The following is a 26,342-nucleotide window of genomic DNA, read 5'->3' as shown; positions in this document are numbered from 1 at the left end:
TTGGCTGATCGGGGCCGTCAGAGACGGCCCCGATCAGCCAGAGCCAGCAGGGGTGAGGTGGCACTGGTGCCACCTCACGATCGCCCTGATTCGTCGGCCGGATTACCGGCCGACCAATCGGGGCGCCTGCTGCAGGTGTCACACCCGCAACCCGCTCCGCCCCTCTTCCGGAGGACGTGAGCGGGTGCGGGACGTGCACCCCGGGTGCTGGGGACCCCGATCCCCGGCGCCCCTGTTGGGATCGGGGCCCCAGGAGCAGCGGCGGCGGCGGAGACGACGAGGGACTGACCTGATGCGGCTGGAACGTTGAAGGTGAGTGACAGCCTCCTGCTGTTGCTTAGCAACAGCTCCCAGCATGCAAAAAGGGCATGCTGGGAGCTGTAGTTATGCAACAGCAGGAGGCAGACCACCACAACTCCCAGCATGCCCTTATGGGCATGCTGGGACTTGTAGTTTTGCAACAGCTGGAGGCACATTCTTTCTATGGAAAAGTGTACCTTCAGCTGTTGTGTAACTACAACTCCCAGCTTGCACAATCAGCTAAAGTGCATGCTGGGAGTTGTAGTGGTGCATCTGGTGGTTGCATAACTACAACTCCCAGCATGCCCGTTGGCTGTCGGTGACTGCTGAGAGTTGTAGTTTTGCAACAGCTGAAGGCACACTGAGTTAAGTAGCAAACCAGTGTGTCTCCAGCTGTTGCATAACTACAATCCCCAGCCAAAGTAGTATGCCTCCAGCTGTTGCATAACTACAACACCCAGCATGCCCTTCCGCTGTCCGTACATGCTGGGGGTTGTAGCTTTTGCAACAGCTGAAGGCACACTGGTTGCAAAACACTGAGTTTGTTACCAAACTCGGTGTTTCACAACCAGTGTGCCTCCAGCTGTTGCAAAACTACAACTCCCAGCATGCACTGATAGACCGTACATGCTGGGAGTTGTAGTTTTGCAACAGCTAGATGTTCCCCCCCCCCCCCCCAATGTGAATGTACAGGGTACACTCACATGGGCGGAGGATTACAGTAAGTATCCGGCTGCAAGTTTGAGGTGCGGCAAAATTTCTGCCGCAGCTCAAACTGCCAGCGAGAAACTACTGTGAACCCCCCGCCCGTGTGACTGTACCCTAAAAACACTACACTACACTAACACACAATAAAATAAAAAGTAAAAAACACTACATATACACATACCCCTACACAGCCCCCCTCCCCAATAAAAATGAAAAACGTCTGGTACGCCACTGTTTCCAAAACGGAGCCTCCAGCGGTTGCAAAACTACAACTCCCAGCATGCACTGATAGACCGTACATGCTGGGAGTTGTAGTTTTGCAACAGCTGTATGTTCCCCCCCCCCCCCCCCCCCAATGTGAACGTACAGGGTACACTCACATGGGCGGAGGATTACAGTAAGTATCCGGCTGCAAGTTTGAGCTGCGTCAAATTTTCTGCCGTAGCTCAAACTGCCAGCGAGAAACTACTGTGAACCCCCCGCCCGTGTGACTGTACCCTAAAAACACTACACTACACTACCACAAAATAAAATAAAAAGTAAAAAACACTACATATACACATACCCCTATACAACCCCCCTCCCCAATAAAAATGAAAAACGTCTGGTACGCCACTGTTTCCAAAACGGAGCCTCCAGCTGTTGCAAAACAACTACTCCCAGTATTGCCAGATAGCCGTTGACTGTCCAGGCATGCTGGGAGTTTTACAACAGCTGGAGGCACCCTTTTTGGGAATCACTGGCGTAGAATACCCCTATGTCCACCCCTATGCAAGTCCCTAATTTAGGCCTCAAATGCGCATGGCGCTCTCACTTTGGAGCCCTGTCGTATTTCAAGGCAACAGTTTAGGGCCACATATGGGGTATCGCCGTACTCGGGAGAAATTGGGCTTCAAATTTTGGGGGGTATTTTCTGCTATTACCCTTTTAAAAAATTTAAAATTTTTGGGAAAACAAGCATTTTAGGTAAAAAAAAAATATTTTTTTTACATATGCAAAAGTCGTGAAACACCTGTAGGGTATTAAGGTTCAAATTACCCCTTGTTACGTTCCCCGAGGGGTCTAGTTTCTAAAATGGTATGCCATGTGTTTTTTTTTTTTTGCTGTCCTGGCACCATAGGGGCTTCCTAAATGCGGCATGCCCCCAGAGCAAAATTCGCTTTCAAAAAGCCAAATGTGACTCCTTCTCTTCTGAGACATGTAGTGCGCCAGCAGAGCACTTTTCACCCCCATATGGGGTGTTTTCTGAATCGGGAGAAATTGGGCTTCAAATTTTGGGGGGTATTTTCTGCTATTACCCTTTTTAAAATTGTAAAAATTTTGGGAAACCAAGCATTTTAGGTAAAAAAAATATATATTTTTTTACATATGCAAAAGTCGTGAAACACCTGTAGGGTATTAAGGTTCACATTACCCCTTGTTACGTTCCCCGAGGGGTCTAGTTTCCAAAATGGTACGCCATGTGTTTTTTTTTTGCTGTCCTGGCACCATAGGGGCTTCCTAAATGCGGCATGCCCCCAGAGCAAAATTTGCTTTCAAAAAGCCAAATGTTACTCCTTCTCTTCTGAGACCTGTAGTGCGCCAGCAGAGCACTTTTCACCCCCATATGGGGTGTTTTCTGAATCGGGAGAAATTGGGCTTCAAATTTTGGGGGGTATTTTCCGCTATTACCCTTTTTAAAAATGTAAAATTTTTGGGAAACCAAGCATTTTAGGTAAAAAAAATATATATTTTTTTTTACATATGCAAAAGTCGTGAATCACCTGTAGGGTATTAAGGTTCACTTTACCCCTTGTTACGTTCCCTGAGGGGTCTAGTTTCCAAAATGGTATGCCATGTGTTTTTTTTTGCTGTCCTGGCACCATAGGGGCTTCCTAAATGCGGCATGCCCCCCAAAAACCATTTGTCGCTCCTTCCCTTCTGAGCCCTCTACTGCGCCCGCCGAACAATTAACATAGACATATGAGGTATTTCCTTACTCGAGAGAAATTGGGTTTCAAATACAAGTAAAAATTTTCTCCTTTTTATCCCTTGCAAAAATTCAAAAATTGGGTCTACAAGAACATGCGAGTGTAAAAAATGAAGATTTTGAATTTTCTCCTTCACTTTGCTACTATTCCTGTGAAACACCTAAAGGGTTAATACACTTACTGAATGTTTTTTTGAATACTTTAGGGGGTGTAGTTTTTATAATGGGGTCATTTATGGGGTATTTCTAATATGAAGACCCTTCAAATCCACTTCAAAACTGAACTGGTCCCTGAAAATAGTGAGTTTGAAAATTTTGTGAAAAATTTCAAAATTGCTGCTGAACTTTGAAGCCCTATGGTGTCTTCCAAAAGTAAAAACTCATAAATTTTATAATGCAAACATAAAGTAGACATATTGTATATGTGAACCCAAAAAATATATATTTTGAATATCCATTTTCCTTACAAGCAGAGAGCTTCAAAGTTAGAAAAATGCAAAATTTTCATTTTTTTCATCAAATTTTGGGATTTTTCACCAAGAAAGGATGCAAGTTACCATAAAATTTTACCACTAAGTTAAAGTAGAATATGTCACGAAAAAACAATCTCGGAATCAGAATGATAACTAAAACCATCCCAGAGTTATTAATGTTTAAAGTGACAGTGGTCAGAATTGCAAAAAACGCTCCGGTCCTTAAGGTATAAAATGGCTCGGTCCTTAAGGGGTTAAGAGAAATCCAAAAAGAAATGCATTTCCTGTGATGTCCTGACCACAGTGCTCTCTGCTGACCTCTGCTGTCCATTTTAGGAACTGTCCAGAGAAGCATTTGTTTGCTATGGGTATTTTCTCCAGTTCCTAAAATGGACAGCAGAGGTCAGCAGAGAGCACTGTGGTCATGACATCACAGGAAATGCATTTCTTTTTTGGATTTCTTTTTAGTATACAGCCCCTAAAAAGTACTGGAAGGATTAAGATTTTTTGATAGAAGTGATTTACAAATCTGTTTAACTTTCTGGCACCAGTTGATTTAAAAAAAAAGTTTTCCATGGTAGTAACCCTTTAAATTCAATGTTTTGTTAATCTGAATTTCATGTTATGGATTAGAACACAATAGTCTAAGTTGGTGAAGTGAAATGAGAAAAATATATAAATAAAACTATTGTTTAGAAATAGAAAACAGAAAATTGGCATGTGCATATGTATTCAAATCCTTTGTTAGGAAGCCCATAAAAAGCCCTGATGCAACCAATTACCTTTGGAAGTCACAAAATTAGTGAAATGATGTCCACCTGTGTGCAATCTAAGTGTCACATGTTCTGTCATTACATATACACACCTTTTTTTGAAAGGCCCAAGAGGCTGCAACACCTAAGCAAGAGGCATCAGTAACCAAACACTGCCATGAAGACCAAGGAACTCTCCAAACAAGTAAGGGACAATGTTGTTGAGAAGTACAAGTCAGGGTTATGTTATAAAAAAATATCCAAATCTTTGATGATCCCCAGGAGCACCATCAAATCTATCATAACCAAATGGAAAGAACATGGCACAACAGCAAACCTGCCAAGAGATGATCGCCCACCAAAACTCACGGACTGGGCAAGGAGGGCATTAATCAGAGAGGCAGCACAGAGACCTAAGGTAACCCTGGAGGAGCTGCAGAGTTCCACAGCAGAGACTGGAGTATCTGTACATAGGATGACAATAAGCTGTACACTTCATAGAGTTGGGTATTATGGCAGAGTGGCCAGAAGAAAGCCATTACTTTCAGCTAAAAACAAAAAGGCACGTTGTGAGTTGGCGAAAAGGCATGTGGGAGACTCCCAAAATGTATGGAGGAAGGTGCTCTGGTCTGAGGAGACTAAAATTTAACTTTTCGGCCATCAAAAAGAACGCTATGCCTGGTGCAAACCCAACACATCACATCAGCCAAAGATCACCATCCCCACAGTGAAACATGGTGGTGGCAGAATCATGCTGTTGGAATGTTTTTCAGCAGCCGGGACTGGGAATTGAGGGAAAGATGGTGCTAAATACAGGAATATTCTTGAACAAAACCTGTACCACTCTGTGCATGATTTGAGGCTGGGACGGAGGTTCACCTTCCAGCAGGACAATGACCCCAAACACACTGCTAAAGCAACACTTGAGTGGAAACATATAAATGTGTCGGAATGGCCTAGTCAAAGCCCAGATCCCAATCCAATTGAAAATCTGTGGTCAGACTTAAAGATTGCTTTTCAAAAGTGCAAACCATCCAACTTTAAAGGGGTACTCCGGTGGAAATTATTATTTTTTAAATCAACTGGTGCCAGAAAGTTAACCTGTTAAGGACCAAGGGCGTACAGGTACGCCTTTGCTGCCTTGTACTTAAGGACCAAGGGCGTACATGTACGCCCGTGGGAATTTCGGTCCCTGCCGTGCCGGGTGGGGACCGGACGGGGGTGACTGCTGATACCTATAAGCAGGCACCCCGCGCAATTCACACTTGCGATTTGCGGCTATTCCGGGTCATACGGGTATATGGTGACCCGGAAAATAAGGGGGATCGCGGTTGTCCAAGACACCCACGATCCCCCTGAAGGGATAGGAGTGAGGTGGCAGGGGTGCCACCCCTCCTATCCCTGCTATTGGCTATTGGTGGTCTAGACGTGACCACCAATAGCAGATCGGGGGCGGAGCGCTTTACTTTCGGTTTCCCCGTTCTGCCCACCCACAATAGGCGGGGCAGAGCGGGGAACCGACAGAGGATTGGTGCCGACGTCCACTTACCCCGCGGGCGAGGCTGCGGGCGACGATCGGTGGAGGAGATCGGAGTCCGGCGATCTCGTGCAGCTGGCTCCCTGGATCCGACGCAAGCCGGTAAGTTGCCTAGCAACATCTGGAGGGTACAGTTTGAGACCACTGTACAGTGGTCTCTAAACTGTAGCCCTCCAGATTTTTCAAAACTACAACTCCCAGCATGCCCAGACAGCTGTTTGGGCATTAAGGGATTTGTAGTTTTGCAACAGCTGGAGGTCCACAGTTTGGAGATCTCTAAATTGTAGCCCTAATGTTGCAAAACTGCAAATCCCAGCATGCCCAAACAGCAAACAGCTGTCTCTGCATGCTGGGAGTTGTTGTTGCGTACCTCCAGCTGTTGCATAACTACATCTCCCAGCATGCCCTTTGGCGATCAGTACATGCTGGGAGTTGTAGTTTTGCAACAGCTGGAGGCACACTGGTTGGTAAATACTGAGTTAGGTAACAGAACCTAACTGAAGGTTTTCCAACCAGTGTGCCTCCAGCTGTTGCAAAAGTACAACTCCCAGCATGCACGGTCTGTCAGTGCATGCTGGGAGTTGTAGTTTTGAAACAGCTGGAGGTTCCCCCCCCCCCCCATGTGAATGTACAGGGTACATTCACACAGGCAGGTTTACAGTAAGTTTCCTGCTTCAAGTAATAGCTGCGGCAAATTTTTTGCCACAGCACATACTCCTAGCGGTAAGCTCACTGTAAACCGCCGCCAATGTGAATGTACCCTAAAAACACTACACTAACACATAATAAAGGGTAAAACACAACATATACACCCCCTTACACAGTTTCCAAAACGGAGCCTCCAGCTGTTGCAAAACAACAACTCACAGCATTTCCAGACAGCCATTGACTGTCCAGGCATGCTGGGAGTTTAGCAACAGCTGGAGGCACCCTGTGTGGGAATCACTGGCGTAGAATACCTCTATGTCCACCCCTATGCAATCCCTAATTTAGTCCTCATATGCGCATGGCGCTCTCTCACTTCGGAGCCCTGTCGTATTTCAAGGAAACAGTTTAGGGCCACATATGGGGTATTCCCGTACTCGGGAGAAATTGCACTACAAATTTTGGGTTTTTTTTTTCCTTTTACCCCTTATGTAAAAGAAAATTTGGGGTCTACACCAGCCTGTTAGTGTAAAAAAAAATTTTTTTTTTACACTAACATGCTGGTGTTGTCCTTTACTTTTTATTTTCACAAGAGGTAAAAGGAAAAAAAGACCCCCAAAATTTGTAATTCAATTTCTCATGAGTACAGAAATAACCCATATGTGGGGCATAAAATGCTTGGCGGGCGCACAACAAGGCTCAGGAGTGAGAGCGCACTATGTACATTTGAGGCCTAAATTGATTTGCACAGGGGTGGCTGATTTTACAGCGGTTCTGACATAAACGCAAAAAAAATAAATACCCACATGTGACCCCATTTTGGAAACTAAACCCTTCACAGAATGTAAAAAGGGGTATAGTGAGCCTGAACACCCCACAGATGTTTGAAGAATTTTCATTACAGTTGGATAGGAACTAAAGTTTTTCACTAAAATGCTGGTGTTACCCTAAATTTTTCATTTTCACAAGGGAAAATAAGAAAAAAGACCCCCAAAATTTGTAGCCACATTTCTTCTGAGTAAGAACATACCCCATATGTGGATGTAAAGTGCTCTTCGAGCGAACTACAATGCTCATAAGAGAAGGAGCGGATTTTGAAGAGAAAATTTGTCTGGAATTGAAGGCCACGTGTGTTTACAAGGCCCCCATAGTGCCAGAACAATGGACCCCCCCCTCCCCACATGTGACCCCATTTTGGAAACTACACCCCTCATGTAATGTAATAAGGGGTGCAGTGAGCATTTACACCTTACAGGGGTCTGACAGATTTTTTGGAACAGTGGTCCGTGAAAATGAAAATTGTCATTTTTCTTTTGCTCAGCCCACTGTTCCAAAGATCTGTCAAATGCCAGTGGGGTGTAAATACTCACTGCACCACTTATTAAATTCTGTGAGGGGTGTAGTTTCCAAAATGGGGTCACATGTGGGGGGGTCCACTGTTCTGGCACCACGGGGGTCTTTGTAGAGATGGGGTTACAAATTTTGGGGGACATTTTCTCTCATTACCCTTTATAAAAATGGTAAATTAGGGGGAAAAACTGCACTTTAGTGAAAAAAAAATGTTTTTTTCAATTACACATCCGACTTTAACCCCTTAAGGACCAGGCATTTTATACCTTAAGGACCAGAGCGTTTTTTGCAATTCTGACCACTGTCACTTTAAACATTAATAACTCTGGAATGCTTTTAGTTATCATTCTGATTCCGAGATTGTTTTTTCGTGACATATTCTACTTTAACTTAGTGGTAAAATTTTATGGTCACTTGCATCCTTTCTTGGTGAAAAATCCCAAAATTTGATGAAAAAAATGAAAATTTTGCATTTTTCTAACTTTGAAGCTCTCTGCTTGTAAGGAAAATGGATATTCAAAATAAAACATTTTTGGGTTCACATATACAATATGTCTACTTTATGTATGCATCATAAAATTTATGAGTTTTTACTTTTGGAAGACACCAGAGGGCTTCAAAGTTCAGCAGCAATTTGGAAATTTTTCACAAAATTTTCAAACTCACTATTTTTCATGGACCAGTTCAGGTTTGAAGTGGATTTGAAGGGTCTTCATATTAGAAATACCCCATAAATGAACCCATTATAAAAACTACACCCCCCAAAGTATTCAAAATGACATTCAATAAGTGTATTAACCCTTTAGGTGTTTCACAGGAATAGCAGCAAAGTGAAGGAGAAAATTCACAATCTTCACTTTTTACACCCGCATGTTCTTGTAGACCCAATTCTTGAATTTTTGCAAGGGGTAAAAAGGAGAAAATTTTTACTTGTATTTGAAACCCAATTTCTCTCGAGTAAGCACATACCTCATATGTCTATGTTAATTGTTCGGCGGGCGCAGTAGAGGGCTCAGAAGGGAAGGAGCGTCAAATGGTTTTTGGGGGGCATGTCCCTTTAGGAAGCCCCTATGGTGCTAGGACAGCAAAAAAAAACACATGGCATACCATTTTGGAAACTAGACCCCTCAGGGAACGTAACAAGGGGTAAAGTGAACCTTAATACCCCACAGGTGATTCACGACTTTTGCATATGTAAAAAAAAAAAAAAAAAAATGTTTTACCTAAAATGCTTGGTTTCCCAAAAATGTTACATTTTTAAAAAGGATAATAGCAGAAAATACCCCCCAAAATTTGAAGCCCAATTTCTCCCGATTCAGAAAACACCCCATATGGGGGTGAAAAGTGCTCTGCTGGCGCACTACAGGTCTCAGAAGAGAAGGAGTCACATTTAGCTTTTTGAAAGCAAATTTTGCTCTGGGGGCATGCCGCATTTAAGAAGCCCCTATGGTGCCAGAACCGCAAAAAAAAAACACATGGCATACCATTTTGGAAACCAGACCCCTCGGGGAACGTAAAAAGGGGTAAAGTGAACCTTAATACCCTACAGGTGTTTCACGACTTTTGCATATGTTAAAAAAAAATTTTTTTTACCTAAAATGCTTGGTTTCACAAAATTTTACATTTTTTAAAAGGGTAATAGCAGAAAATACCCCCCAAAATTTAAAGCTCAATTTCTCCCGATTCAGAAAACACCCCATATGGGGGTGAGAAGTGCTCTGCTGGCGCACTACAGGTCTCAGAAGAGAAGGAGTCACATTTGGCTTTTTGAAAGCAAATTTTGCTCTGGGGGCATGCCGCATTTAGGAAGCCCCTATGGTGCCAGGACAGCAAAAAAAAAACACATGGCATACCATTTTGGAAACTAGACCCCTCGGGGAACGTAACAAGGGGTAATGTGAACCTTAATACCCCACAGGTGATTCACAACTTTTGCATATGTAAAAAAAATAAAAAAATTTTACCTAAAATGTTGGTTTCCCCAAAATTTTAGATTTTTAAAAAGGGTAATAGCAGAAAATACCCCCCATAATTTGTAACACAATTTCTCCCGAGTACGGCGATACCCCATATGTGACCCTAAACTGTTGCCTTGAAATACGACAGGGCTCCAAAGTGAGAGCGCCATGCGCATTTGAGGCCTGAATTAGGGACTTGCATAGGGGTGGACATGGGGGTATTCTACGCCAGTGATTCCCAAACAGGGTGCCTCCAGCTGTTGTAAAAGTCCCAGCATGCCTGGACAGTCAGTGGCTGTCTGGTAATACTGGGAGTTGTTTTGGAACAGCTGGAGGCTCCGTTTTGGAAACAGTGGCGTACCAGACGTTTTTCATTTTTATTGGGGAGGGGAGGGGGGCTGTGTAGGGGTATGTGTATATGTAGTGTTTTTTACTTTTTATTTTATTTTGTGTTAGTGTAGTGTAGTGTTTTTAGGGTACAGTCACACGGGCGGAGGTTCACAGTAGTTTCTCGCTGGCAGTTTGAGCCGCGGCAGAAAATTTGCCTCAGCTCAAACTTGCAGCCGGATACTTACTGTAATCCTCCCCCCATGTGAGTGTACCCTGTACGTTCACATTGGGGGGGGGGGGGGGGGGGGGACATCCAGCTGTTGCAAAACTACAACTCCCAGCATGTAGGGTCTATAAGTGCATGCTGGGAGTTGTAGTTTTGCAACAGCTGGAGGCTCCGTTTTGGAAACGGTGGCGTACCAGACGTTTTTCATTTTTATTGTAGGGGTATGTGTATATGTAGTGTTTTTTTACTTTTTATTTTATTTTGTGTTAGTGTAGTGTTTTTAGGGTACAGTCGCACGGGCGGGGGGTTCACAGTAGTTTCTCGCTGGCAGTTTGAGCTGCAGCAGAAAATTTGCTGCAGCTCAAACTTGCAGCCGGATACTTACTGTTGTTACGCCGAGCGCTCCGGGTTCCCGCTCCTCCCCGGAGCGCTCGCAACATCCTCGCTACTGCAGCGCCCCGGTCAGATCTACTGACCGGGTGCGCTGCGATACCGCCCCCAGCCGGGATGCGATTCGCGATGCGGGTGGCGCCCGCTCGCGATGCGCACCCCGGCTCCCGTACCTGACTCGCTCTCCGTCGGTCCTGTCCCGGCGCGCGCGGCCCCGCTCCCTAGGGCACGCGCGCGCCGGGTCTCTGCGATTTAAAGGGCCACTGCGCCACTGATTGGCGCAGTTGGTCTAATTAGTGTGTTCACCTGTGCACTCCCTATGTATACCTCACTTCCCCTGCACTCCCTCGCCGGATCTTGTTGCCATTGTGCCAGTGAAAGCGTTTCCTAGTGTGTTCCTAGCCTGTGTTCCAGACCTCCTGCCGTTGCCCCTGACTACGATCCTTGCTGCCTGCCCCGACCTTCTGCTACGTCCGACCTTGCTCTTGTCTACTCCCTTGTACCGCGCCTATCTTCAGCAGTCAGAGAGGTTGAGCCGTTGCTAGTGGATACGACCTGGTTACTACCGCCGCTGCAAGACCATCCCGCTTTGCGGCGGGCTCTGGTGAATACCAGTAGTAGCTTAGAACCGGTCCACTAGCACGGTCCACGCCAATCCCTCTCTGGCACAGAGGATCCACCTCCTGCCAGCCGAATCGTGACAGTAGATCCGGCCATGGATCCCGCTGAAGTTCCACTGCCAGTTGTCGCCGACCTCACCACGGTGGTCGCCCAGCAGTCGCAACAGAAAGCGCAACAAGGCCACCAGCTGTCTCAACTGACCGTGATGCTACAACAGCTACTACCACAGCTTCAGCAATCATCTCCTCCGCCAGCTCCTGCACCTCCTCCGTAGCGAGTGGCCGCTTCCGGCCTACGACTATCCTTGCCGGATAAATTTGATGGGGACTCTAAGTTTTGTCGTGGCTTTCTTTCGCAATGTTCCCTGCACTTGGAGATGATGTCGGACCAGTTTCCTACTGAAAGGTCTAAGGTGGCTTTCGTAGTCAGCCTTCTGTCTGGGAAAGCTCTGTCATGGGCCACACCGCTCTGGGACCGCAATGACCCCGTCACTGCCTCTGTACACTCCTTCTTCTCGGAAATTCGAAGTGTCTTTGAGGAACCTGCCCGAGCCTCTTCTGCTGAGACTGCCCTGCTGAACCTGGTCCAGGGTAATTCTTCCGTTGGCGAGTACGCCATCCAATTCCGTACTCTTCCTTCCGAATTATCCTGGAATAATGAGGCCCTCTGCGCGACCTTTAAAAAAGGCCTATCCAGCAACATTAAAGATGTTCTGGCCGCACGAGAAATTCCTGCTAACCTGCATGAACTCATTCATCTAGCCACTCGCATTGACATGCGTTTTTCCGAAAGGCGTCAGGAGCTCCGCCAGGATATGGACTTTGTTCGCACGAGGCGTTTTTTCTACCCGGCTCCTCTCTCCTCTGGTCCTCTGCAATCCGTTCCTGTGCCTCCCGCCGTGGAGGCTATGCAAGTTGACCGGTCTCGCTTGACACCTCAAGAGAGGACCCGACGCCGCATGGAGAATCTTTACCTGTACTGTGCCGGTACCGAACACTTCCTGAAGGATTGTCCTATCCGTCCTCCCCGCCTGGAAAGACGTACGCTGACTCCGCACAAGGGTGAGACAGTTCTTGATGTCAACTCTGCTTCTCCACGCCTTACTGTGCCTGTGCGGATATCTGCCTCTACCTTCTCCTTCTCTACTATGGCCTTCTTGGATTCCGGATCTGCAGGAAATTTTATTTTGGCCTCTCTCATCAACAGGTTCAACATCCCGGTGACCAGTCTCGCCAGACCCCTCTACATCAATTGTGTTAACAATGAAAGATTGGACTGTACCGTGCGTTACCGCACGGAGCCCCTCCTAATGTGCATCGGACCTCATCACGAAAAAATTGAGTTTTTGGTCCTCTCCAATTGCACTTCCGAAATTCTCCTTGGACTACCGTGGCTTCAACGCCATTTCCCAACCCTTGATTGGTCCACAGGAGAGATCAAGAGCTGGGGTACTTCTTGTTTCAAGGACTGTCTTAAACCGGTTCCCAGTACTCCCTGCCGTGACCCTGTGGGTCCCCCTGTAACCGGTCTCCCTAAGGCTTATATGGACTATGCTGACGTATTTTGCAAAAAACAAGCTGAGACTTTACCTCCTCACAGGCCTTATGACTGTCCTATTGACCTCCTCCCGGGCACTACTCCACCCGGGGCAGAATTTATCCTCTGTCCGCCCCAGAGACTCTTGCTATGTCTGAATACATCCAGGAAAATTTAAAAAAGGGGTTTATCCGCAAATTCTCCTCTCCTGCCGGAGCTGGATTTTTCTTTGTGTCCAAAAAAGATGGCTCCCTACGTCCTTGCATTGATTACCGCGGACTTAATAAAATCACGGTAAAGAACCGCTACCCCCTACCTCTTATCTCAGAACTCTTTGATCGCCTTCAAGGTGCCCACATCTTTACCAAACTGGACTTAAGAGGTGCTTATAATCTCATCCGCATCAGGGAGGGGGACGAATGGAAAACTGCATTTAACACCAGAGATGGACACTTTGAGTATCTAGTCATGCCCTTTGGCCTGTGCAACGCCCCTGCCGTCTTCCAAGACTTTGTTAATGAAATTTTTCGTGATCTCTTATATTCCTGTGTTGTTGTGTATCTGGACGATATTCTGATTTTTTCTGCCAACTTAGAAGAACATCGCCAGCATGTCCGCATGGTTCTTCAGAGACTTCGAGACAATCAACTTTATGCCAAAATGGAGAAATGTCTGTTTGAATGTCAATCTCTTCCTTTCCTAGGATACTTGGTCTCTGGCCAGGGACTTCAAATGGACCCAGATAAACTCTCTGCCGTCTTAGATTGGCCACGCCCCTCCGGACTCCGTGCTATCCAACGTTTTTTGGGGTTCGCCAATTATTACAGACAATTTATTCCACATTTTTCCACTATTGTGGCTCCTATCGTGGCTTTAACCAAGAAGAATGCCAATCCTAAGTCCTGGTCTCCCCAAGCGGAAGACGCATTTAAACGGCTCAAGTCTGCCTTTTCTTCTGCTCCCGTGCTCTCCAGATCTGACCCATCTAAACCCTTCCTATTGGAGGTTGATGCCTCCTCTGTGGGAGCTGGAGCGGTCCTTCTACAAAAAAATTCTTCCGGGCATGCTGTTACTTGTGGTTTTTTTTCTAGGACCTTCTCTCCGGCGGAGAGGAACTACTCCATCGGGGATCGAGAACTACTGGCCATTAAATTGGCACTTGAGGAATGGAGGCATCTGCTGGAGGGATCAAAATTTCCAGTTATCATTTACACCGATCACAAGAATCTCTCCTATCTCCAGTCTGCCCAACGGCTGAATCCTCGCCAGGCCAGGTGGTCGTTGTTCTTTGCCCGTTTTAACTTTGAAATTCATTTTCGCCCTGCCGAAAAAGAACATTAGGGCCGATGTTCTCTCTCGTTCCTCGGAAGTAGAGCTCTCTCCGCAACACATCATTCCTCCTGACTGTCTGATCTCCACTTCTCCAGTCTCCATCAGGCAAACTCCTCCAGGGGAGACCTTCGTTTCTCCACGCCAACGTCTCGGGATTCTCAAATGGGGTCACTCCTCCCACCTCGCAGGCCATGCGGGCATCAAAAAGTCCTTGCAACTCATCTCTCGTTTCTATTGGTGGCCGACTCTGGAGACGGATGTTGTTGATTTTGTGCGGGCCTGTATTGTCTGTGCCCGGGATAAGACTCCTCGCCAGAAGCCTGCTGGTCTCCTTCATCCTCTGCCTGTCCCCGAACAGCCTTGGTCTCTGATTGGTATGGACTTTATTACAGACTTACCCCCATCCCGTGGCAACACTGTTGTTTGGGTGGTCGTTGATCGATTTTCCAAGATGGCACATTTTATTCCTCTTCCTGGTCTTCCTTCAGCGCCTCAGTTGGCAAAACAATTTTTTGTACACATTTTTCGTCTTCACGGTTTGCCCATGCAGATCGTCTCGGATAGAGGCGTCCAATTCGTGTCAAAATTCTGGAGGGCTCTCTGTAAACAACTCAAGATTAAATTAAACTTCTCTTCTGCTTATCATCCTCAATCCAATGGGCAAGTAGAAAGAATTAACCAGGTCCTGGGTGACTATTTACGGCATTTTGTTTCCTCCCGCCAGGATGACTGGGCAGATCTTCTACCATGGGCCGAATTCTCGTACAACTTCAGAGTCTCTGAATCTTCTGCTAAATCCCCATTTTTCGTGGTGTACGGCCGTCACCCTCTTCCCCCCCTCCCTACTCCCTTGCCCTCTGGTTTGCCCGCTGTGGATGAAGTGACTCGTGATCTTTCCACCATATGGAAAGAGACCCAAAATTCTCTTTTACAGGCTTCATCTCGCATGAAAAAGTTTGCCGATAAGAAAAGAAGAGCTTCCCCCATTTTTGCTCCCAGAGACAAGGTATGGCTCTCCGCTAAATATGTCCGCTTCCGTGTCCCCAGTTACAAACTGGGACCACGCTATCTTGGTCCTTTCAAAATCTTGTGCCAAATTAATCCTGTCTCTTACAAACTTCTTCTTCCTCCTTCTCTTCGTATTCCCAATGCCTTTCATGTCTCTCTCCTTAAACCACTCATCATCAACCGTTTCTCTCCCAAACTTGTTTCTCCCACTCCTGTTTCCGGTTCTTCTGACATCTTCTCCGTGAAGGAGATACTGGCCTCCAAGACGGTCAGAGGGAAAAATTTTTTTTTGGTTGATTGGGAGGGCTGTGGTCCTGAAGAGAGATCCTGGGAACCTGAGGACAACATCCTAGACAAAAGTCTGGTCCTCAGGTTCTCAGGCTCCAAGAAGAGGGGGAGACCCAAGGGGGGGGGGGTACTGTTACGCCGAGCGCTCCGGGTCCCCGCTCCTCCCCGGAGCGCTCGCAACATCCTCGCTACTGCAGCGCCCCGGTCAGATCTACTGACCGGGTGCGCTGCGATACCGCCCCCAGCCGGGATGCGATTCGCGATGCGAGTGGCGCCCGCTCGTGATGCGCACCCCGGCTCCCGTACCTGACTCGCTCTCCGTCGGTCCTGTCCCGGCGCGCGCGGCCCCGCTCCCTAGGGCACGCGCGCGCCGGGTCTCTGCGATTTAAAGGGCCACTGCGCCACTGATTGGCGCAGTTGGTCTAATTAGTGTGTTCACCTGTGCACTCCCTATGTATACCTCACTTCCCCTGCACTCCCTCGCCGGATCTTGTTGCCATTGTGCCAGTGAAAGCGTTTCCTAGTGTGTTCCTAGCCTGTGTTCCAGACCTCCTGCCGTTGCCCCTGACTACGATCCTTGCTGCCTGCCCCGACCTTCTGCTACGTCCGACCTTGCTCTTGTCTACTCCCTTGTACCGCGCCTATCTTCAGCAGTCAGAGAGGTTGAGCCGTTGCTAGTGGATACGACCTGGTTACTACCGCCGCTGCAAGACCATCCCGCTTTGCGGCGGGCTCTGGTGAATACCAGTAGTAGCTTAGAACCGGTCCACTAGCACGGTCCACGCCAATCCCTCTCTGGCACAGAGGATCCACCTCCTGCCAGCCGAATCGTGACAACTGTAATCCTCCGCCCATGTGAGTGTACCCTGTACATTCACATTGGGGGGGGGGGGGGAACATCCAGCTGTTGCAAAACTACAACTCCCAGCATGTACGGTCTATCAGTGCATGCTGGGAGTTGTAGTTTTGCAACAGCTGGAGACACACAGGTTGTGAAACACCGAGTTTGGCAACAAACTCAGTGTTTTGCAACCAGTGTGCCCTCAGCTGTTGCAAAAGCTACAACCCCCAGCATGTACGGACAGCGGAAGGGCATGCTGGGTGTTGTAGTTATGCAACAGCGGGAGGCATACTACTTTGGCTGGGGATGCTGGGGATTGTAGTTATGCAACAGCTGGAGACACACTGGTTTGCTACTTAACTCAGTGTGCCTTCAGCTGTTGCAAAACTACAACTCTCAGCAGTCACCAACAGCAAACGGGCATGCTGGGAGTTGTAGCTATGCAACCAGCAGATGCACCACTACAACTCCCAGCATGCACTTAAGCTGTTTGTGCAAGCTGGGAGTTGTAGTTACACAACAGCTGAAGGTACACTTTTCCATAGAAAGAATGTGCCTCCAGCTGTTGCAAAACCATAAGTCCCAGCATGCCCATAAGTGCATGCTGGGAGTTGTGGTGGTCTGCCTCCTCCTGTTGCATAACTACAGCTCCCAGCATGCCTTTTTGCATGCTGGGAGCTGTTGCTAAGCAACAGCAGGAGGCTGTCACTCACCTCCTGCTGCTGCTTGATCGCCACACAGGTCAGTCCCGCCGTCGTCGCTCCTGGGGCCCCGATCCCAACATTAACGCCGGGGATCGGGGTCCCCAGCACCAGGGGTGCATGTCCCGCACCCGCTCACGTCCTCCGGAAGAGGGGCGGAGCGGGTGCGGGAGTGACACCCGCAGCAGGCGCCCTGATTGGTCGGCCGGTAATCCGGCCGACGAATCAGGGCAATCGTGAGGTGGCACCAGTGCCACCTCACCCCTGCAGGCTCTGGCTGTTCGGGGCCGTCTCTGACGGCCCCGATCAGCCAGTAATTCCGGGTCACTGGAGACCCGATTGACCCGGAATCGCCGCAGATCGCTGGACTGAATTGTCCAGCGATCTGCGGCCATCGCCGACATGGGGGGGCATAATGACCCCCCCTGGGCGATATGCCGCGATGCCTGCTGAACGATTTCAGCAGGCATCGGGCACCGGCTCCCCTCTGGCTAGCGGCGGGGGGCCGGGAAAGGACAGGACTTACTCCTACGTCCTCGGTCCTTAAGGACTCGGAAACGGGGGCATAGGAGTACGTCCATTGTCCTTAAGGGGTTAAAGTCATCAAAAACCTGTGGGGTATTAAGGCCCACTGGACCCCTTGTTACCTACCTTGAGGGGTGTAGATTCCAAAATAGTATGCCATGTGTGGGGTTTTCTGGCACCATAGGGGCTTCCTAAATGTGACATGCCCCCCAAAAACCATTTCAGAAAAACTCACTCTCCAAAATCCCATTGTCGCTCCTTCCCTTCTGAGCCCTCTACTGCTCCCGCCGAACACTTGACATACACATATGAGGTATTTCCTTACTCGAGAGAAATTGGGATTTTGAGAGGATTTTTTTTTTCCTTTTACCTCTTGTAAAAATTCAAAAACTGGGTCTACAAGAACATGCCAGTGTATAAAATGAAGATTTTGAATTTTTTCCTTCACTTTGCTGCTATTCCTGTGAAACACCTAAAGGGTTAACACACTTACTGAATGTCATTTTGAATACTTTGGGGGGTGCAGTTTTTATAATGGGGTCATTTGTGGGGTATTTCTAATATGAAGACCCTTCAAATCCACTTCAAACCTGAACTGGTCCATGAAAAATTCAGATTTTGAAAATTCGGTCCCATCCGAAATGAGACCGCCAGAAGATGACAATTTTTAAAATACTAATTTTGGTGCATGTAGTTATAATTTTTTTTAAGTAGTAAAATAAAATATAACCTATATAAATTAGGTATCCTTGTAACCATATGGACCTAAAGAATAAAGGTGTAAATTTCACCCCACAAATAAGTTTTTATTTTGTTTCGCCACAGATTGTTATATAATAAGTGATGTCATTCCAAAGTACAACTGGTGACACAAAAAAACAAGCCCTTATATGGGTCTGTAAGTGTAAAATTGGGGGTTAAGGTGTGTCAAAACTTTAGACTGGTACCATATTTCATCCATAGGGAGAAAGAACTACACTGTGGGATCTAGTGTTAGACTACCACATCCAAGACCATATGTGCAGCGTGATGGAGACTGTGTGGCAGTGCAGGAAGGCGGTACCGCACAGAATGAACGAGCCCTGAGATAAACGCACATACATAACAATTGTGGCAGGTATTTGGTGATGACAGGAATGGATATCTATACCACCTTCATTCTCTCCCCCACCTATCACCCTAAAAACGCCAATATACAAATGAGGCAAAAAAGGAACAAATGCGAATTCTGCGCATGCTCCACACAGCGGCCAGCAGAGGGCGTTAGAGTACGCGCTCGTCTCTCGCACACGGCGCGTATCCTGTCCTTCTCCCGGAAACCGCTACCCCACTAACCCGGAAGTTCAAGTGATTGACGTCTCCATCAGCCAATAGCGGTAGACGTATGGTGGTCAGGTGGTTTGTCTATGTGTGGGTGGAGAAGCTGTAAGGTTGTCGGTTGTTCCTGTAATGGCGGAACGCGGGGACTCCGATGCCGGGCGCTACAATAACGATATAAGGTATGTGGTATTGCACGAGCCTTGGGGGTATTAGCCTGCTGGTGGTCGTAGGGGGCGGTGTATTGGGGCAGGTAACGCAGTGCACATGTGTACAGTGCTGCCAGTATTCTGACTTGGAGACAGGCCGCCCTGCATGCGGTACAGGAGCCAGTGTGAATGCTGCTTTATGTGTTCTGCTTCATGTTACTTAGCTGTCCATACAGTCAGTGGTGGGCTGCCCTGGGCATGGTGTAGTGATGACTGGAACACATCAGGGCAGTTTAGTGACTGGGAACACATAGTAGATGTCTGGTCACATAGACGTGCCTTTACAATGGAGACTCACTAACTCGACTGTAGATTAACCTCCTAGTGCAGTGTTTCCCAACCAGTGTGCATGCAGCTGTGGCAAAACTACAACTCCCAGCATGCCTGGACAGTCGAAGGCATGGGAGACACTGGGGTGTACATGGAAGACACTGAGGTGACAGGGGTGTAGAAAAGTTTACATGGGTGGACAGGAGTGAGGTGGTAACAGGTGACAAGGATGTGGTCAGAGGGGTGAACATGGGTGACAGGGATGACGGGCGGATAAGGGGGATGGCCAAGGTGAAAATGGATAACATGAGGGTGGACAAGCGGTTAAAAGAGGGGTGGACAGGCGTGACTAAGGAACAGAAAGGTGAATAAGTGGGGGGGGGGTGAACATGTGACAGAGGGGTGTCCAATATATGGGAGTTATGGGGTGAACAGGGATGACAGGAGGGTGGACAAGGGGGATAAAATAGGGGTGACTAGGGGGGTGGACATGGGTGACGCGGTAGACGTGTGACAGGGTGGACGGGGGGTGAACATGGGTGACAAGGATGGACTGGGGGTGGACATGGGTGAGAGTGGGAGGGGGTGGGGGTGAACAGGGTTAAGAAGGGGTAACAGAGGGGTGGGAAGGGTACATTTCCTTAAGCAAGCCATTTTTCTTCACTACACCGGCACTGGAATCCCACACAGCTTCCATGTTCCTCCCCTATCGGCAGGGCACCTACTCAGGGCTCCAGCAGGGCACTGAGGGGGGCAGGAGGATGCTGGGGCATGGGTCACTACCCCGGCAGGGCACTCACTCACTGGGCCATAGGGGGACGCAGGGGCATGCGCATACATACTTCCTTCCCCCCCCCCTGTGGCACTGTGAATCACAGGCGTGCAGGCCGGTTGGGAATCACTACTTTACACTGTGATCACCGTTGATCAGTGTCTAAAGGGTTAAAGGGGTACTCCGGTGAAAAACTTTTTTTTTAAGTCAACTGGTGCCAGAAAGTTAAAGATTTGTAAATTACTTCTATTAAAAAATCTTAATCCTTCCAGTACTTATTAGCTGCTGAATACTACAGTGGAAATTCTTTTCCGTTTGAAACACAGAGCTGTCTGCTGACATCACGAGCACAGTGCTCTCAGCTGTCCATTTTAGGAACTGTGCTGAGTAAAAGGAAATCCCCATAGCAAACATATGCTGTTCTGGACCGTTCCTAAATTGGACAGAGATGTCAGCAGACAGCTCTGTGTTTCAAAAAGAAAATAATTTCCGCTGTAGTATTCAGCAGCTAATAAGTACAGGAAGAATTAAGATTTTTTTTTAATAGAAGTAATTTACAAATCTGTTTAAAGGGGTAGTCCAGTGGTGAAAAACTTATCCCCTATACTAAGGATAGGGCATAAGTTTGAGATTGCGGGGGGTCCGACCGCTGGGGCCCCCTGCGATCTCTCTGTACGGGGGCCAGGCTCTCCGGCCAGATAGCGGGTGTCGACCCCTGCACGAGGCGGCGGCCGACACGCCCCCTCAATACATCTCAATGGCAGAGCCGGAGATTGCCGAAGGCAGCGCTTCGGCTCTGCCATAGAGTTGTATTGAGTGGGCGTGTCGGCCGCTGCTTCGTGCGGAGGTCGACACGCCCCTTTCCCACGGGCTGTCGGGGCTCTGTACAGGAGATTGCAGGGGGCCCCAGCGGTCGGAACCCCCCGCGATCTCAAACTTAGGATAGGGGATAAGTTGTTCACCACTGGGTCACCACTGGACTACTCCTTTAACTTTCTGGCACCAGTTGATTTAAAAAAAAAAAAAAAAGTTTTTCACCGGAGTACCCCTTTAAGGCTAGGAGCCAACATTCGCCGCCATGAAGCGAGCACAGCTCCTGCACTCGCCTCAGTCTCTTAAAGGGGTACTCCACTGAAAACATCTTATCTTCTATCCAAAGGATAAGATGTGTAATCGCGGGGGCCCGCCGGTGGGGACCCCTGCGATCTCCGGGCCAGCAGTGGCGGCATCCGGAGCACAGAAGCTTGGAGCGTTCGTGAAGTTACGCCATGCCCCCCTCCATTAATGTCTATGGAAGGGGGCGTGCGGGCTAGTACGTATCAATCATGCCTCCTCCCATAAACATGAATGGAGGGGGTGTAGCGGCTGTGTTCACCAGTCATTGGGTACAGAGCAAATGACTGGGGTGCAGCAGCGGAGATCATGGGGGTCCCCAGCAGCGGGCCCCTGTGATTAGACTTCTTATCCTCTATCCAAATGATAGGAGATAAGATATTTTCAGCGGAGTACCCCTTTAAGGCTATGTTCACACAGGGGAATGTCCACATGAACATTCCTCTGACAGCGGAGCACCAGCAGAACATGCCAGCGCTAGGACCGCTCGGAAATTTGCAGTCTCGTAGATGGCAATGCATCTCCATGCGGAGACCGCAGAATGGAAAGACTTATCTAGTCTTTCTGCAGACACGGAATTTGAATTTCCGCGCCAGAGGTTTCTGGCATGGAAATTTTGTAAACAGCGCAGCAGAATCCCATTGAGATCAATAGCACTCTGCTGTGGAATTCCACACAGAAATTCCATCGTGTCAACATAGCCTAACTCTTCAGGGCACAGATTTACTCCCTGGTGCGTTAAGTCCAGGTCATCAAGGGAGTCAATTTACGCCTGATGTCCTTAAAGGAGTACTCCGGCGCGCACTTTCCTTATTTTATCTGGTCCGGGCTGCAAAAAAAAAAAAGAAAACAAACTTTCTCTTGCCTGCCTACATGCCCCCGGAGCTCTGGTGTAGGTGTTCGGTCCCCGGGCTGTTTGTTTCCTACTTCCTGTTGGCTCGGCACGTCACACGGAGCTTCAGCCTATCACTGATCGCAGCGATGTCCCACCTCGGCTGGTGATAGGCTGAAGCTCCGTGTGACGTGCCGGGCTAACAGGAAGTAAGAAGCAAACAGCCCGGCGACCGAACACCTATACCAGAGCTCCGTGGGGCGTGTAGGCAGGTAAGAGAAAGTTTGTTTTCCTTTTTTTTTTTTTTTTTTTTGCAGACCGGACCGGATAAAATAAGAAAAGTGCGCGCCGGACTACTCCTTTAACAGGTTAAGGCCAGATTTTTCTGATGCTGGAAACGTTTTGTTCAGTTTTGATCTGAATAGTGATCAGGAAGTTCCCCTTATTCATGCAAGAAGAGGTTTTACAGCAGCTGAGGTTTCTTTAATAAATAATGTAGACCCCTACTATAACTAGGAAGTAATATGAGGTCAGACTAGATGGATGCCAGGGCTGTTTTTGACACCAGTGGGCCTATGCAAACAGGCAATTTTACTACTTTACTGTAAAACTGAAGGCCAGCGATACCCATATTTACATAAATGGACTTAAATGTAGGTCCTTGAGCCCTGTTTACATCCTGTACATGAAGTGACCACAGGAGCGGTGATCGCTTCATGTTATCAGCAGCCGAGAACCTGCTGGTAATGGGGGACATCTGCAATCATGCTGATGCCCACCATTAACACTTTAGATACCATGATCAATACTGATCACAGCATCTGAAGCTTAAAGGCTTAGTCTCATGCATAAAAATGTATCCCCTATCTGAAGGATAGGGTATAAGTTTTAAATTGCGGGGGGTCTGAGCGCTGGGGCCCCCGCGATCTCCTGTACGGAGCCCTGTGCTGTAGCAAAGCAGCACGTAATGACCCCCCCGCCAGAATTGGTGGTCTCCACGCCCCCTCCATTATGCTCTATGGGAGAGCCGAAGGTTGCCGAACGGCTCTTACATATAACAATATGGAGGGGGCGTGGCTGCCTCCACTTTGGGCGGGGATCGTGACGTGTTCCTGTAATACAGCACAGGGCTCCATACAGGAGATTGCGGGGAGCCCCAGCTCTGACCCCCGTGATCTAAAACCTATCCCCCATCCTTAGGATAGGGAATAAGTTTTTATGCATGAGACTTATCCTTTAATGGGGGCTTATTAATGCTCATCAGATCACCTGTGGGACATAAGCATATTTCGTATTGGTACATGCGTAAAAGTATGTGAATGATATATACATTAAAAAAACAAGAAACAAATTTGCCGCTTTTTGGTCACATCCTAATCAAGTCATATATACACAAAAGGGGTACACACATTAAAAACTACAGAAGAAGAAAAAAATGAGCATGTATATTGCCCTGGATGATTTTAAACATCTTGCTCTCCTCATGCACAGATTGACCACCACTCGAAGCGGTGGTTGACACGCACCCTCCATACATCGCTATGAGAGCCAGATTCACAAGCACTGTATTCAGTCTCCGAAGGGAGGGGATCATGCTCTGCTTCAGTATGTCACAGTACATGTTGGAATTCATGGTTCCCTTAAAGGGGTACTCCGGTGGAAAACTTATTTATTTATTTTATTTTTTTCTAATGAACTGGTGCCAGAAAGTTAAATAGATTTGTAAATTACTTCTATTAAAAAAATCTTAATCCTTTTTAGTACTTTTTAGCAGCTGTTTGCTACAGAGGAAATTCTTTACTTTTTGAATTTATTTTGTCTTGTCCACAGTGCTGTCTGCTGAGACCTCTGTCCGTGTCAGGAACTGTCCAGACTAGCATAGATTTGCTATGGGCATTTTCTCCTGCTCTGGACAGTTCCTGATATGGGCATCAGGTGTCAGCAGAGAGCACTGTGGACAACACAAAAAATAAATTAAAAAAAGATTTTCCTCTGTAGCAAACAGCTGCTAAAAAAAGTACTGAAAGATTAAGATTTTCTAATAGAAGTAATTTACTGATCTGTTTAACTTTCTGGCACCAGTTCATTAAAAAAAAAAAAAGTTTTCCACCGGAGTACCCCTTTAATAAGCTGTAGCTCCCCGGTGCCAGCAGCACTCATGCACGCCCATACCATGACAATCCCACCACCATGCTTGACTGTAGGCAAGACACACTTGTCTTTATATTCCTCACCACACTTGATTGACATCATCTAAACCAAAAAAATGTTTATCTTGATCAGACCACATGACATAGTCCCAGTACTCTGTGTTCTTACTCTGCTTGTCTTTAGCAAACTGTTATGGCTTTCTTGTGCATCATCTTTAGTTTAGGCTTCCTTCTGGGATGACAGCCATGCAGACCAATTTGATGCAGTGTCAGGCTTATGGTCTGGGAACTGACAGGCTGACACTCAGTCTCACTCCCTTAACCTCTGCAGCAATGCTGGCAGCACTCATACATCTTTTTTCCAAAGACAACCTCTGAATATGATGCTGAGCACGTGCCCTCAACTTCTTTGGTCAACCATGGCATGGCCTGTTCTGAGTGGAACCTGCCCCCTCAATATTGTCTTATCAACCGTACTGCAGCTAGGGTTCAGGGTCTTGGCAGTCTTTTTATAGCATTGGCACTCTTTATTTAGAGCAACAATTATTTTGTCAGATTCTCAGAGTTCTGTGCCATGTTGAACTTTCAGTTACCTGTAGTGTGAGTTCAAGAACACAAAATTTAGGGCAGCTTCTCCACATTCACACCTGAGACCTTATAATATTAATGAGTCACATGACATTGGGAAGTGAAGATGTCTAATTGTGCCCAATTTGGACATTCTACACATATTTACACAAATGTGATGGGTGGGCTCATTTATGTGAGATACTTTGTGTATGGCTATGTATTTTTTACTATGAAACCTTTAATACTGAATTAACAGTTTTTGTTGTTTTGCAGGATGGCACAGCAGCAGCAGCAGCCTGCGCTGCGGTTTCGGGGCCCCACACCACCACCTACAGCTGTTTTAAGAGGTCCTCCTCCTCTTTTGCGTCCACCACCACCTTTTGGCATGATGAGAGGTCCTCCACCACCTCCACGTCCCCCTTTTGGGAGACCCCCCTTTGACCCAAATATGCCACCAATTCCACCACCCAGCGGTATTCCTCCTCCCATAGGGCCTCCACATCTTCAGGTAAAAAAAAAATAGTACAATTCTTTTTTTTTATTTTTTTTTTACATCCAATGCATTTCAGGATAAAAAAATCTAAACCGATTTCTTGAATTACTTTAAATTTTATTGTCCCTTATCTGTTATTTACTTCTACTTATCACAAACCTTTATTCATTTATTTATTTTTTTATCCTATAAATGTTTGCACATTCAAAAACAAGCTGTTCTTGTTGGAATTGCCCAATTATTTTGTAATGTTTTTTATATTTTTTCTTTACACAGCGACCCCCCTTTATGCCCCCACATATAGGTGGTATGCCACCTCCTGGAATGCTTTTTCCACCTGGAATGCCACCTGTGTCTTCACCTGCCACTGTATCTAATCCCAGTCCAAACACTGCTCCTACACAAGCCCCAACTTTGCCTCCAAATGAGGAAATATGGGTGGAGAACAAAACACCAGACGGCAAGGTTAGTAAACTACTTAAACATTTTAATTACTAATTGGGTTAATAATTGAAAATGTGGGACTGAGCTGTAATACTATGCACAGCCACTACAAGATGTATGGAGCAGTCTGGTAAACAATGGAGATTGAGTTCTTGCTGGAATGCTATGACCCTGTCATCCAGCTGGTCGAAATAGGCCATGAATATGAAAGTCCCAGGAAACCCCTTAATTATTTCATGTTTTTTTAGGCTTATTTCTACAATGCTCGTACCCGTGAATCGGCATGGTCAAAGCCAGATGGTGTGAAAGTCATTCAGCAGTCAGAATTGACTCCAATGATGACAGCTCAAGTGCAGACTCAAGCTCAAGTAGTCCAGGCACAAGTGGTTCAGGCTCAAGCAGCACAAGTTCAGGGACAAGGTCAAGTGCAGACCCAGACTTCTCATGCACAGGCTGTCTCAGGTGCCTCTCCGACCACAAGTAGTCCATCATTAATGGTATCTTCATCTGTGGCTTCATCTAGTCAGTCTTCTACAACAAATACTAGCACATCGACTTCTCTCTCACAAGTTGTACCTAGTAAGTATCGCTTTAGACTTATTTCACATGCTAGATTTTATTTTTCTTGCAATATAGAGACATTTATTTACGTGATTATCATGGATTTTAGCAATTGGATAAA

At 47.1% G+C, this 26,342-nt stretch overlaps 1 protein-coding gene across 4 annotated transcripts in view; it reads left to right on the top strand.

Annotated features, from left to right (window-relative positions):
* Window positions 1-18,856: 18,856 nt before the first annotated feature.
* The window catches only part of TCERG1 (transcription elongation regulator 1), a 69,975-nt gene continuing 62,489 nt past the window's right edge, over window positions 18,857-26,342 (top strand). For 2 of the 4 annotated variants that reach the window (XM_056574875.1, XM_056574874.1), the window contains exons 1-4: window positions 18,857-18,989; window positions 24,997-25,231; window positions 25,493-25,681; window positions 25,909-26,239. In XM_056574875.1, the coding sequence (XP_056430850.1) occupies window positions 18,940-18,989; window positions 24,997-25,231; window positions 25,493-25,681; window positions 25,909-26,239 (805 nt within the window). In that variant the 5' untranslated portion in view covers window positions 18,857-18,939. The other 2 variants (XM_056574878.1, XM_056574876.1) reach the window with 2 other exon arrangements.

The sequence above is a fragment of the Hyla sarda genome, chromosome 4, assembly GCF_029499605.1.
Source record: "Hyla sarda isolate aHylSar1 chromosome 4, aHylSar1.hap1, whole genome shotgun sequence".
NCBI classification, from domain to species: domain Eukaryota; kingdom Metazoa; phylum Chordata; class Amphibia; order Anura; family Hylidae; genus Hyla; species Hyla sarda.
This window is presented reverse-complemented; position numbering and strand designations above follow the sequence as displayed.